At 49.7% G+C, this 14,785-nt stretch overlaps 1 protein-coding gene across 1 annotated transcript in view; it reads right to left on the reverse strand.

Moving 5' to 3' along the window:
* Positions 1-13,516, reverse strand: part of CTRC (chymotrypsin C) — a 14,705-nt gene extending 1,189 nt beyond the window's left edge. Inside the window, exons 1-8 of the mRNA XM_023732194.1 lie at positions 13,489-13,516; positions 13,340-13,399; positions 5,799-5,890; positions 5,603-5,700; positions 3,759-3,884; positions 2,824-2,960; positions 1,721-1,866; positions 717-869 (exon numbers count right to left, since the gene is read on the reverse strand). Coding sequence (XP_023587962.1) covers positions 717-869; positions 1,721-1,866; positions 2,824-2,960; positions 3,759-3,884; positions 5,603-5,700; positions 5,799-5,890; positions 13,340-13,399; positions 13,489-13,516 — 840 coding nt within the window. The remainder of the gene's footprint in view (positions 1-716; positions 870-1,720; positions 1,867-2,823; positions 2,961-3,758; positions 3,885-5,602; positions 5,701-5,798; positions 5,891-13,339; positions 13,400-13,488) is intronic.
* Positions 13,517-14,785: the final 1,269 nt, after the last annotated feature.

The following is a 14,785-nucleotide window of genomic DNA, read 5'->3' on the forward strand; positions in this document are numbered from 1 at the left end:
GAGTGTAGTCGATGTCACTGAACTGTGCATGTAGAAATTTTTGAAATGGTGTATCTTTGGCTATGTATATTTTCACCAAAAAAAAAAAAAAGGCCTAGAAGGGACAGGGTTGACATGTCATGGGGTTCTTATCCAATGTCATAAAACAATATGTGTACTACTGTTTCATGAGAAACTGTTTGTTCTGTAAACCTTCACTTGAAGTAAAATTAAAAAAAAAAAAAAAGAACTCGTCTGCTAATCAAAAGGTCGGCAGTTCAAATCCACCAGCCACTCCTAGCAAACTCTATATGGGGCACTTTACTCTGTCCTATAGGGTGGCTATGAGCCAGAATCGACTCGATGGCAATGGGTTTTGATTTTTGAGCAAGCAAGGAGGCCTGATACTGCAGTGGTTAAGCAGTTGGCTGCTAACTGAAAGATCAGCGGTTTGAACCCACGAGTAGCTCCATGGGAGAAAGATGTGACAGTTTGCTTCTTTAAAGACTACAACCTTGGAAGCCCTGTGGGCTGTTCTACTGTGGCCTATACAGTCGCTATGAGTCGGAATGGACTCGATGACAATGGGTTTGGTTTTTTGGGGAGTTTTTGGTGAGCAAGCAATAAGTGAATGAGTGAAGGAGTAAGCAGGGAAGTGATTGAAGAAATGAGTGTGCGAGGGGAGGGGCCCACGGGTGCAGGAAGGAGGGGTCCACAGGCTTGAGGCGGGCACCCACCTTCTTGATCCAGTCGATGTAGGCAGACACGCGGGTGAAGACTGTGGGCTTCTTGGGGATGTTGCAGCCCCGCCCTGACCCGAAGCTGACGATGCCATGCACCTCCCAGGAGCCGTTCTCTGCCTGGCAGTTCAGTGGACCGCCGGAGTCCCCCTGTGCCAGAAGGGGCGGGCATTAGCCACCAGGCCTCCCTCAGAGGCAGGCCTGGGAAACGGGGGCAGGGTGGGGAGGGGGATGTGGGCTGGCTCCTCAGCCTTTGTCCCCTGTTTATGCTTCGACTTGTTCCTAGTAGGGGAGGGAGAGGAGATCTGGCTTGGGTCTGCCTTGGCCCAGTTCTGGGGGGATCTGGAGTGTCAGACTAGTTCTTGCTTTGCTGTGTGATCTTGGGACAATGCTAACCCTCTCTGTGCCTCAGTTTCCTCAGATGTCCAGAGTCACCGTGTCTAAGACTGTGAGCTGCCCAGAGACATGAGGATGCTGGGGGCTGCGTTAGAGACCTGGGAAAATGGGGAAGGTAGGAGTGGGGAGAGGGTTGTGTGTCTGAAAACAGGACAGTTTTTGATTGTCTTAAATGTTTCTGAGTTCTGTGTCAGATCTCCCTAAGTCCCCTGTCTTCCTGGACTGGTGTAGCTGACGGCATGAAGGAACATGTGCAGAGGCTGCAGTGAAGCTTCTTATATGTCTCCATTTGATAGATGGGAAAATTGAGGTTCAGAGAGATTAAACAGCCTGCCAGAGGTTACACAGCTAGTAAGTGGTGGGACCGGGACTTAAACTCAGATTCTCTGACTCAACTCTCCTGCTCTTGCCACAGCGCTGGGGGCGAGGAGAAGGCAAGGGGAAGGGGTGAGGTATGGGTGACAGGTCTTCCCCTGAGCCTGCTTGGCCCATCCGGGGCACAGTCTCCTCCCAGGGAGAGGATTCGCTCATATAGGTCTCCCTACTCCCACCTTCCTTGCCTCCCTTGCTATCCCCCTACTTAGGCACAGGGTCTGGGCACTCACATTGCAGGCCGAGACGACTCCGTCGCCCCCGGCGCACACCATCTTGTTCGTCACCAGGAGACCCCACCAGTCCAATCTCCTACACGTGGCATGTTTCACCACCAGCAGCAGGCCCTGCTGTAGCTCTTCGGCGATGGGGCCATCGGCTGGGGAGAGCGGTCCGTGACCATAAAGTCAGCAGGGATAGGCCCAGCCCCAGCCTAGCCCGCTGGGCCTTCCGGGATTGGGTGGGGGTGAGGCCTGGCAGGGCTTTGTGGGCAACACACAAATGACCTTAATCAAGAGGCAAGACTCTCAGCCAACTGTCCTGAACCGTTTGGGGCAGAGACCCCTCTGAGGGTGAGGAAGGGGCAGCAGGTTTGAAGTAGAATCAATCCACAGAAAGCCCTCAAGGAATAACCATCGAGTTGAGTCGTCTTTAATTTGGATGCTAGGGTTTTATTGTAAACCATTTCCTTGTAGGTTTCTGCCTTTGGTGTACCATATTCAAAAGTCTTTCTACCCCAAGATTTTCTAAGTAATGATCTGTATTTTCCTGTAGGTCTTCTATAGTTTCATTTATTTACATTTAAATCTTTAATTCAGCTGGACTTTATCTGGGTGTCTGGTATGCCATAAAGATCTAACACCCCACTCCCCGCCCCATGGCTTATTTATTTGACTTAACAGGTACTTATATGACACTTACTATGTGCCAAGCCGGCCAATTCTAATCTGTTTAATCCTTACAACACAGCTTTTTAGAGTGTCTGTCACGTAGTATGTGGGTAATAAATATTAGTTGGTGTCATTACAAAGGTAAACAAGATGTGAAAATGGTTAGGCAGAAAGGAACAGTGATGGGCAAGTGTGTGTGGAGTGCTTGTTGTTGGAGCTGCTTCCTCTAGGAAGGCTCTCATGATTTGCCAGGAGCTGTACTCAATGTGCTCAGCTGCTAACCGGAAAGTTGGAGGTTCAAGTCCACCCAGAGGTGCCTCAGAAGAAAGGCCTGGTGATCTACTTTCGAAAAATCTGCTCTTAAAAACCCTATGGAGCACAGTTCTACTCTGACACACATGGGGTCGTTGTGAGTCGGGTTCAACTCCATGGCAACTGGTACTCACTCCAGAGGCGGCCCCAGCCAGTGACGTAGCAGGGGAAGTCCTGAGGCAGCACGGAGTCCTTCTCTGGCAGGCAGGCCACCTGGATAGTGTCACTCAGCTCCACGGACTTTGCCAGCTTGATGAGGGCAATGTCGTTGCTGGAATCCAAGTGAGAGGGTAAGTGGGGTGGAGGGCCCTGGGCTGTGAGTTGGGAGTCAGGACAAGGGTGGCCAGGAGTCCCCCATAAATGTCATGGACCACTAGCTTCATATTGGCTGACAGATGTGCCCCAGGGCAAATGATCTGCCTTCTGACTTGATCACTCATCCCTTTAAAAGGAAAGGCTTAACTGAGGGGGAAACCAGAGCTGAAGCATTCTGAACCACTGCTGGTTATTTATCCCTCAGAAATTAAGTGAAAGCAAATGGGAAGTTATAATGACAAAAGAGGGATACTTACTGTTATGAGTTTTATATTTTCATTTTACCAGAACGGAAGTGGGCAGCCCTAGACAGACCTGCTTTGATTTTTAGTTCTACCATCTACTGGGCCATGTGACCTGGGACATATTCCTTAACCTCTCTGAGCCTCAGTTCCTTGTCTAGGGCTATGGTGAAGGTTAAATAAGAAGTGGCATGTAAAATGCATGTTGCAGTGTGAGCATGCAGTAGGTGCTCAATAAAGGTGAGTCCTGGCTCAACCTCTAGCTGAGAGACTCCAGGCAGGACACTCTTGGGCCTCTGCGTCTTTATTCCTTGTGTATTTTTCAGGGACTCTTGGCCAATGATCGGGGTGGGAGGGAAGTCTGTCTCCATTTAGTATTTTGTGTAAAGGGGCCATCTTGCCTGCTGTTTGGGGTGAGGATAGGATACCAGGGACAGGGTGGGGGCAGACCCTGCAACTGTGTCTCAGGGACCTCTCTTCAGGAGCCATGAGATGGTCAGCCAGGCACTCACCGTATCAGGAAGGAGTTCCACCTCTCATGGACAAAGATGGTGTCCACACCTACAAACAGGGAGCCCTCCTCGTCTTTCACGGACAGGTTGTTCTTCCCCAGGCCCACGCGATAGATGAGGGAGTCACTGGGCAGGGGAAGGAGACAGGGTCAGGGTAGATTTGGTGGCCCAACACTGTGGCCACCATAGGAAGAGTGTCCATCCCCACTGACCCTTCCTAGTGTTGTGTAGAGGAAAGACCCTGGACTTGGAGTCAAAGGACTTGGGTCATGTTGTGTCTTTGTTGCTCTTAGCGGGTAGCCTCGGGCCTCAGTCCCCTTATCCATAAAAACCAAAAACCAAACCCGTTGCTGTGGAGTCGATTATGACTCATGGCAACTCCATGTGTTATAGAGTAGAACTGCTCCATAAGGTTTTCTTGACTGTAATCTCTATGGAAGCAGATTACCAGGATGTTTCTTCTATAGAGCCACTGGGTAGGTTAGAACCAGGGCTTAGAACTGGTTTGTTCTGGCTTGAATCCCTGCTGAGAATTCACATTTCCATCTCAGATATACTGAATCAGAGTCTACATTTTAACAAGATCCCCAGGTGATTCATATGTATAATCGAGTTAGAGACGCACCGCTCTGCTAGTGGTTCTCAGAATTGGTCCTTAACCAGCAGTATTAGCATTGCCTGGGAACTTGTTAGAAATGCAAATTCTCAGCAGAGGTGAGAACCTGAACAAACCAGTTGGAAGCCCTGGCTAGAACCGCCAACTGTTGGTTAGCAGCTGATTGTGAACGGCTTGTGCCACGCAGGGACCTTTTGTTCGTCTGTAAGGTGGAGATAATATTAGAACTTAGGTGCTAGGGCTGCTGTAAGAATAAACTAGTCCAAACCACCATCATCTCTTGCCTACATTGTTGCAACAGTGGCCTAACTGCCTCCCTGCATCCACCCTGGCCTCCCTACTGTCCATTCTTAACCCAGTAGCCAGTGTGAGTCTTCTAAAATATGTCAGCCCCTGCCCTTCCTCCACTCAAAAAAACTTCTAATAGCTCCATGTCACTGAGGGTTGAAGCCAAAGTCCTGACACTGACCTGCACCATCAAGCTGTGCGTCTCCTCTCTAGTTCCCCTCCTCCTGCTCTCCCCCTCGCACACTCTGCTCCTGCCATACCAGCCTCCTCGTTATTTCTCAAACACACCAAGCAGGCTCCTTCCTCAGGGAACAGCACTGGCTGTTCCCTCTGCCTGGCATGCCCTCCCCTAGATCTCCCCCTGACTTCCTCCAAATCTTTGCTCAAATATCCCATTATTATCAAGGTCTTCCCTCAGTCAAAAAAAAAAAAGAAAGAAAAAAAACCCATTTGCTGTCAAGTCGATTCCGCTGCATGTGACTCCATGTATGTCAGAGCAGAACTGTGCTCCATAGGGTTTCCACGGCTGATTTTTCAGATCACCAGGCCTTTCTTCCAAAGCACCTCTGGGTGAACTCGAACCTCTAACCTTTCGGTTAGCTTGTTAAACATTTGGACCACCCAGGGACTCCTTCCCTCAGGCATGCCCTTTAAAATAGAACCCGTTACACTTTTTATCCTCTTCTTGCTTTATTTTTTCTCCATCACCACCTGATATGTATTTACTTGTTTAATTGTCTGTTGTTCTGTCTTCCACTAGACTGTAAGCTCCCTGAGAACACAGACGAGGTCTTCATCCCTGCTGTATTCCCTGCACAATAAGTGTTTGTTGCATGGCTAAACGAATAACCGAGTTAGCCCCATGCCTGTAGGTAGTAGGTGGTCTAGAAGAGCAGCTTATGAGGCCCCTGCCCCAGGGTGGGATGTCATCCCAGTTCACCTGATGCAATGGGCTGCCGTGAGGACGAAGTTGTTGGCTATCAAGGTGCCACCACACGTGTGCCACCACGTGCCGTTCGCAAAGTATTGGAGGGAGATCTGGAGAGGGTGCATAAGAGTCATGTGTCAGGTCTCTGGGGACCCTCATCCCACAGCCCTGCCTACCCCCACCTCCTACCCCCTAGCAGTATGCTTACCTGCCAGGGCCAGCTGTGGGCTACGGCATTCTCTCCTCCTACCACCCGGGCCGCTATGTTGGGAGGGAAGCTGGGGACCCCACAGCTGGAGGCTGGGTGAGCAGGAGGGGAGGAGATCAGGTGAGTGGGGCTGGCATCCCCACTGGTGTGGGGACAGGTGGGGTGGGCAGGTAGAAAGAGCACCAGTTTTGGGTCCAGCAGACATGGCTTCATATTTCACTTCATGGCTTTGGGGAAGCCACCTAATTCTCTGGGCCTCAGCTTCCCTTTCTGTGAAATGGGAAGACTAGCACTAACTTGGTGGGTTTGTCCTGAGAACTAAATTAGACAATGCATATAACAGGCTTAGCAAAGGGCTGGGTACAGAACAGACGCTTAGTACACTGTAGGAAATAAAAAAGAGTCCAAGCATACCTGTCCTTCACCCTTACCCTGGGGGTGCATGTGCGGTGAATCCAGACTTACAGAATGTTGCAGCTGGCAAGCTGTGTGGATCAGTGAAGAGCACCTAGACTCGAATTTTGGCTCAACCACTAATTAGTCAAGTGATCTTGGGCAAGATACTGAGCCTCAATGTCCTCATCTGTAAAATGGAGCTATTCATAGAACCCACCTCTCAGGGAAGGAGCCCTAGTGGCACAATGGTTAAGTGTTTGGTTGCTAACCAAAAGGTTGGCAGTCTGAACCCACCCAGTGGCTCTGAAAGAGAAAGACCTGGTGATCTGCTCCCATAAAGATTACAGCCAAGAAATCCCTATGGGGAAGTTCTACTCTGCCACATGGGGTTGCTATGGGTTGGACTCGACTCTATGGCACCTAACAACACCACCTCTCAAAGTCGTTGTGGGGGTCAAATTAGCATGTAAAGAGCTTAGCACACAGTCTGGCACATAGTAAACACAATAAAGAAGAGCTGCTATTATTCCTGCTGTTAGCTGGAAGGACTCTTAATCGAGTGCTCTCATTACCCAAGCAAGTTGGTGAGATTTAGAGGGGTGAAGTGACTTGTCTAAGTCTTGCAGTGAGTGAGTGACATTTAAGCCAAGTCCTTTGATTCCTGATCCGATGCAATACCACCAAAATGGGGGAGCAAAGAATCCCCAAGTGAGAGACGTCGCTGGGAAGGGTAGGCTCTGATGGTCCCTGGGGTGAATCCCTGGCACCGTTCTCGGTGCCTTCTATATCTCACCTCTAATGCTCACCCGACCTGGGGAGGTCAGCCCACTGTCCTGTTTTGCGGAGGGGAAGGCAGAGCTACAGAGAGGGGAAGTGACCTGTCTGCCACACAGCGAGTCAGCAGCATCTGAGCCCACATTGGACCCCAAACTCCTTTTTTGAAGCCTTGGTGAGCAGAGCGCCTGAGGCTCTGCCTTTGTCCCCAGGCGGCCATCTGGAGCTCACAGCCCACTGGCAGCAGCTAGTCCCCATCCAGAGCTTACCATAGGTCAGGAGTATGGCGAGGACTGTGACGCCCAACATAGTGTGAGTGTCCGGACTGAGTGGCCCCTAAGGGGGCATGAGTGTATTTGTAGGCAGGAGGAGGTCCACCTGGCCAAGGCCGAGCCACGCCTTGGGGAGAAGAAACCTGTTCCAGCAAGGCCTTTTCCCTGACCTTGGGTGGCTACTGTTTAATTTGGATGGGAGATGGAGCTGGCTCGAGGGTATGGTTTTCCAAGCATCCTGAGACAGAGCCCAATTCTGAGATTTGCAGGCTTTTTTTTGGGCCCCTACCACTCTGGGTATTTTGCTGAAGATAATTTAAAAAAGGCTGCAGCAGTACATTGATGGGGAAATGCCAGAAACGATAACCCGATTCAGAAGAGGATGTGCAACCAGGGATATCATTGCTAATGTCAGATGGACCTGGCTGAAAGCAGAGAATACCAGAAAGATGTTTACCTGTGTTTTATTGACAATGCAAAGGCATTTGACTGTGTAGATCACAACAAATTATGGCTAACACTTCAAAAAATGGAATTCTGGAACACTTCACTGTGCTCATGAGGAACCTGTATATAGACCAAGAGGCATTCAAACAGAACAAGGGGATACTGCGTGGTTTAAAATCAGAAAAGGTGTGTGTCAGGGTTGCATCCTTTCACCGTAGTTATTCAATCTATATACTGAGCAAATAATCCAAGAATCTGGACTACATGAAGAGGAACGTGGCATCAGGATTAGAAGAAGACTCATTAACAACCTGTGATAGGCAGATGATACAAACTTGCTTACTGAAATCAAAGAGAACTTGAAGCACTTATTGACGAAGATCAAACACTACAGCTTTCAGAATGGATTACACCTCAACATAAAGAAAACAAAAATCCTCACAACTGGACCAATAAGCAACATCGTGATAAACAGAGAAAAGACTGAAGTTGTTAAGGATTTCATTTTACCTGAATCCACTATCAGTTCCCATGGAAGCAGCAGTCAAGAAATCAAACTATGTATTGCATTGGGCAGATCTTCAGCAAAAGACCTCTTTAAAGTGTTAAAAAGCAAAAATGTCACTTTGAGGACTAAGGTGCGCCTGACCCAAGTCATGGTGTTTTCAGTTGCCTCATATGCATGTGAAAGCTGAACAATGAATAAGGAAGACTGAAGAAGAATTGATGACTTTGAATTATGGTGTTGGAGAAGAGTATTGACTATACCATGGACTTCCAGAAGAATGAACAAATCTGTCTTGGAAGAAGTACAGCCAGAATGCTCCTTAGAAGCGAGAATGGTAAGTCTTTGACTCATGTACTTTAAACATGTTATCAGGGGTGACCAGTCCCTGGAGAAGGACATCAAGCTTGGTAAAGTCGAGGGTCAGTGAAAAAGAGAAAGACCTTCAATGAGATGGATTGACACAGTGGCTGCAGCAATGGGCTCCAGCATAGCAATGATTGTGAGGATGATGCAGGACCAGGCAGTGTTTCTGTTCTGCTGTACACAGGGTCACTATGAGTTGGAAATGACTTGGTGGCACCTAACAACATGACAGCAACAACAACAACCGCTCTGGGTAAAGGAACCAGCTGCTTTGTGGGACAGAAGACCTCGTGATCTGCTTCCGTAAATACTGTAGCCTAGGAAACCCTATGGGCCAGTTCTATACTGTCATATAAGACTGCTATGAGTCGGAATAAACTCTGTGGCACACAACAACACCATCACCACTCTGGGTGGAACGGGCTCCCAGTTTCTCCCCCATCTCACTCTGTTAGTTATTTATTGGGCACCCAGTACTTCTTACATCATCTCACTTATTTCTCCACACAACATGAAGTAGTTACTATGATCTACTCGTTAGAGACGAGAAAGCTGAGACTCAGAGCGGGTAAGAGACCATCCAGGGTCACACAGCTGGAACGCAGCAGAGCCAGGATTTGAATTCAGCACTTCTAGCACTGGTCCAAACATCACATTTGGTAAAGTAGAGGATCAGCGAAAACAAGAGAAACCCTCAATGAGATGGTTTAACACAATAGCTGCAACAAACATATACACACACCTACACACACACACACACACACACACATAGAGGCTCCCACACCCACAGACAGGCACACATACCAGTGTCTCACGTAGAAAGCTTTCAGTTTTACACAGACACGCACAGTCATATGTCACACATTTAAACATGTACACAAATACAGAAATGACCGCAAATACACAGAGAATGAAGTGCCAGATGAAGAGAGCCATCTTTTTTTTTTTCCTCAATGTTGTTATCGGTTGATGTGTGTCCCCCCAAAAGATATTTGGAGAGAGCATCTTTGCAGATGTAATTGGTTAAGTTTATATGAGGTCTTACTGGAGTAGAGTAGGCCCTAATCCAATATGTCTGGTGTCCCTATAAGAAGAGACACGGAGACAGAGAGACACAGAAAGAAAACAGCCATGTGAAGATGCAGGCAGAGGGAGTGATGCTGCCATAAGCTAAGAACATCCTGGGGCTCAGCGGTTAAGAGCTACGGCTGCTAACCAAAAGGTCGGCAGTTGGAATCCACCAGCTGCTCCTTGGAAACCCTGCTGGGGCTTCTACTCTGTCCCATAGGGTCGCTATGAGTCGGGACGGCAATGGGTTAGTTAGTTAACCAGCAGCTGGAAAGAGACAAGGCAAGTTCTTCCCCTAGAGCCTTCAGAGGGAGCACGGCCCTGCCAACACCTTGAATTCAGACTTCTGGCCTCTAGAAGTGTGAGAGTATAAATTTCTGTTTCAGCTACTCAGTTTTTGGTACTTTTTACAGCAGCTCTAGGAAATGAATCCAAATGTTCACAGAGCAACAAACCTTTTTGGAGGGAAGTTGCTAGTTGCTCTTGAAGCTGCTGCATCAGCTTTAGGGGAACTTCCTTGTTTTGAACCAGGTACCAGATAGTGGCCTTTATGTAAAGCATCAATAAACCATTGTCCCTGGAAAAAACTGTGGTCACCCTAAATCTGCCTGCAGATGCTGAAGAAGGGCTGTTGAGTGCTTTGCTTAGGGTTGGATGATATCCCGTGAGCAGAGAAAACTCAGGGCTGTCGCTTTCTGGCTATGTGACCTTGGGCCAGTGACTCAACCTCTCTGTGCTTCTGCTCCTTCATCCGTAAAATGGGAGTAAAAATGGTACCTGCCTCATAGGGCTCTTGGGAGGAGTGCCTGGCATATGATAAGTACTGTATAAGTGTTAGCTGTTAATGTTGTTGTTATCTGATTGCTAAGAGAAAGCTTGAGTCTGGACTGCTGTGTTGTTGTTAGGTACCATGGAGTCAGTTCCGACTCATAGCGACCCTGTGTACAACAGAACAGAACACTGCCTGGTCCTGCGTCATCCTCACAATCGTTATGCTTAAGCCCGTTGTTGCAACCACTGTGTCAATCCATCTTGTTGAGGGTCTTCCTCTTTTTCACTGATCATCTACTTTATCAAGCTTGATGTCCTTCTCCAGGGACTGGTCCCTCCTGATAACATGTCCAAAATATGTGAGACGAAGTCTCGCCATCCTTGCTCTTAGGAGCATTCTGACTGTACTTCTTCCAAGACAGATTTGTTCGTTCTTCTGGCAGTCCATGGTATATTCAATATTCTTTGCCAACACCATAATTCAAAGGCGTCAATTCTTCGGTCTTCCTTATTCATCGTCCAGCTTTCGCGTGCATAGAAGGTGATTGAAAACACCACGGCTTGGGTCAGGTGCACCTTAGTCCGCAAAGTGACATTTTTGCTTTTTTTTTTTTTTAACACTTTAAAGAGGTCTTTTGCAGCAGATTTGCCCAATGTAATGCGTCGTTTGATTTCTTGAGTGCTGCTTCCATGGGCGTTGATAGTGGATCCAAGTAAAATCAAATCCTTGACTTCAATTTTTTCTCTGTTTATCATGATGTTGCTTAGTGGTCCAGTTGTGAGGATTGTTTTCTTTATGTTGAGGTGTAATCCACACTGAAGGCTGTGGTCTTTGATCTTCATCAGTAAGTGCTTCAAGTCCTCTTCACTTTCAGCAAGCAAGGTTTTATCATCTGCATATCACAGGTTGTTAATGAGTCTTCCTCCACTCCTGATGCCCCGTTCTTCTTCACATAGTCCAGCTTGTCAGACCGCCACAGTTAGGTCAAAATGCCATTATGCTATTGTGGGCCCTGGGCACTTTTGTCTTCATGGGTCCCTTTCTTCACTCAGAAGAATATTACAAATTATGTTTTATGACTGTGTGGATATAAAGTGAATATAATCCAGGCTGGGTTATAGTTATTATTTTCCTACATTTCCTCCTATATTGGGCCCCTAATGGTATGGTGGGCTCCAGGCACTGTGACCACTGTGCTTGATGGCTGAGTGGCCCTGCCCATGGTCCCTCTGCAGACGAGATTATGTATGACTGAGGGCCTGAGAGAGACTTTGGGGAGTTTTCCGTGGATCAACGAGAGAGTCTTCTCCTAGGCCCTGGAGGCTGCTTTGGCTGTGCCCTGGGACAGCCACGGACAGACTGGTGTTCTCTCTAGGAGCAAGTAGTTGGGGGTGGCAGTGGGGGAGGGGCACCTTTGGTCATGCACACGGCTGATGGCAGCCCCTCCTGACCCTGGCCCTGGTGCAGGGAGCAGCCACAGCGAGGGGACGCAAGGCAATGCTCCAGTGTTCCAAACTGCCTAGGTTATGGCAGTGATGCTTGTCTGGCTGACCCTATTTTCTGGCTATGGTAACCAAGACTGAAGAAGTAGCCCCAGAGGGTTTGTGAATATCTAAATGAACGGAACCCTGGGAAAGTGGATTTCCTGTGACTGGAAGGGGATGGGGGGCTTGAATATTTAAAGATGTGACTATTTCCTCAGACTGTGATACACAAATATGCTCATTCGTCCATCCATTTATCCATCCCTCCCTCCCTCCCTCCATCCATCCTTCCATCCCTCCTTCCATCCATCCATCCCTCCTTCCCTCTCTCCATCCATCCTTCCATCCCTCCTTCCCTCTCTCCATCCATCCATCCATCCACTCCTCCCACATCTACAGAGCACCTGCTGTGTGAAGACCCTGCCCTAGAGCTGAGGATACAGAGATGATAGGACCCCGGTCCAGCACAGGTGGAGCTCCTGCTGGGCCAGCCAGGAGCCTGCATCCCAGTGGGCCTTCCTCCAGTCAGGGTGGTAAGTGTTTCTTGGACTGGCAGGCTAGGGGCTGGAAGCTCGGAACGAGATTAGTCCTTAGCTGTGAGTTCAGAAAGAACACCCTTCCTACAGATTACATGTCCAAAGTGAGTCAAGAGGCTGGAGGGTGTGAGGATGCCAGAGCCCCCACTTGCTGTACTGAGTGCTTACCAGGGTCTAGGGAAGTGCCACCTGGGACCTGGAACCCAAAGTCTCTGAGCCACACAGGGCCAGAATGTGGTGGAAAAATAACCATAGGTAGCTTGGCAGCAGGTACCCAAAGTGTCCCTGGGAGCAGAGAGGCTGGGCTGAGGCTGGGGGTGGAATGGCAGCAGGTGATGCCCTGGGGCCTCATGAGAAGCAATGCCAAGGCAGGGGGTGGGGCGAGAGTCTGAGAAATGGAGCAGGTGCCACTGACTGGGGCCCAGATTTTCCGGTCACTGGGAAGGACTCTCTGGTGGCAGCTGTTGTACTTTAAGTAAGGTCAACCAAGGGGGCTGGGCTGAGGGACTGGCAGGTTTCTCCTCAAAACCAGCTGGAAGTGGAGATGGGGGGATGGGAGCAAGCCGTTCTGAGGGGTGTTCAGTGTGTGGAAAGGGGCTCAGAGAAGGGCTGGGGGCTCAGTGAGGGGTTAAGAGTTCAGAGAGGGGTTGAGGGTTCAGTGGAGGAATTAAGGGTTCAGTGAGGGGTTGGGGTTCAGCAATGACTTGGGGGCTCAGTGAGGGCCTAGGGGGTTCAGCAAGGAGCTAGGGGTTCAGTGAGGGGTTGGGGATTTGGTGATTGCCGCTGGGACTCAGGGAGGGGAAAGCTGAGTGAGAGGATGGGGACCTGGGTTTTTGTTTTTCTTTAAATAATATTTTAATGTGTTCTTGATGAAGGTTTACACAGCAGTTTAGACCTCGGAGGGCTTTGAGGAGCACTCACTCTGGGTCCCTGAATCACTGCGGGCCTCCTTCATGCCCCCCTCCTCTCCCTCTGCCTGGGCTGAGGGTGGAGGGTTTGTGCAGGCCGAGGGGAGAGCCAGCCCTGGCACAGAGTCGTTTTTCACCGTAAGGCCAGCTAGCCCCTCTCACATTCCGAGGGTCGGAGGCCCACGTCCATTGCCAGACCAGCTGGGCTCGAGCTCTGGAGCTTGAATTTAAACGCTTCCCTTTTATGGTCCTCTGTCTCTAGGTTGTGAGACCTTTTCGTGAGGGTGTTTGAGTGAGATTCTGATGTTGTTCTTCCCTTGTGGAAGGGTAGTGAAAGGTAGTGCTTTACCCAAAGTCCTGTGTTAATGATGGTGGCATCTAAGCACTGGGTGGATGTGGGGGTGGCATTCCCCAGAGCCCCAGGAAATACACTTCAAGGACGCTGCCTTCCAGAGGCGGGGACTGCGAGGAGCGAAGGAGCATCCTGGTTGCTGTAGTACCAGCCATCTCCACCCGGGAGCAGTGATGCCCAGTCTAATTCCAAACTCCTGCCACCCTAGGGTTGCAACCTGGGAGAGGGGGGTGCTCTACCTGGAACCAGAGCTGGGAAGACCCTGAGACCCCAGCCCGCCCTTGCAAGGAGCAAATGGGGAGACTGAGACCAACTGGGTGTGTGATCTGTCCCAAGCCACACAGGGAGCTGCTGCTGCTGACCCTGCTCTTTCCTGGTCACTCCACCGCCCCTGGGGTGTTTCCCAGCCTGCTCAAGACAGCTCGGGAGTCTGTGTGTGTGGGACAGTTGGGATGTCTGTGTGTGGTGGGGGCACTTGGAGTGTCTGCGTGTGTGCGATGATTGGAGTGTCTGTGATGCTTGGGGTGTCTCTGGGATGTTTGGGGGTATTTGTGTGTATATGTGATGCTTGGGGTGTCTGTGTGTGGTAGGGGGTGTCTCTGTGTATGTTGAGATGCTTGGTGTGTCTGTGTGTCAGGGAGGATGCTTGGGGGTCTCTAAGGTGCATCCATCCAGAATCCCCGTGCCCTTGGTGCCATTACTAGCCACTGTGCTGTATGTCACTGCCCCACGGAGACACACCCCTGACTCCAAATGCTGGAGGCTGGGTTGCTCAGTGGTTAAGGGCAAGGGCTGTGGACTCAGCTGCATCTTGCCCGCCCCACTTGCCATGTCTGTGCCTCTGGGACACTTGCTTTGTCTTTCCAGCCTCCTGGTCCTTATTTCCAAAAGAATAAAAATAGCACCCCAACATGGGCTGGTTGTGAGGGTTACGTGAGTTAATGCACATAAAGTGCTTAGAGTGGCACCTGGCATAGCAGGGGGGCATCAAACATGAACCTCTCTTCTTAGGAAGGCTCCCCTCTTCCCTGTGGCTTCTGTCATGACGAGGGAGCCCCCTGAGCAAACACTGCCCCAGCACCCTAGGGACCTCATCTCTGCCCACTA

This window comes from Trichechus manatus, unplaced genomic scaffold (assembly GCF_000243295.1).
Source record: "Trichechus manatus latirostris isolate Lorelei unplaced genomic scaffold, TriManLat1.0 scaffold00048, whole genome shotgun sequence".
Classification (NCBI taxonomy): domain Eukaryota; kingdom Metazoa; phylum Chordata; class Mammalia; order Sirenia; family Trichechidae; genus Trichechus; species Trichechus manatus.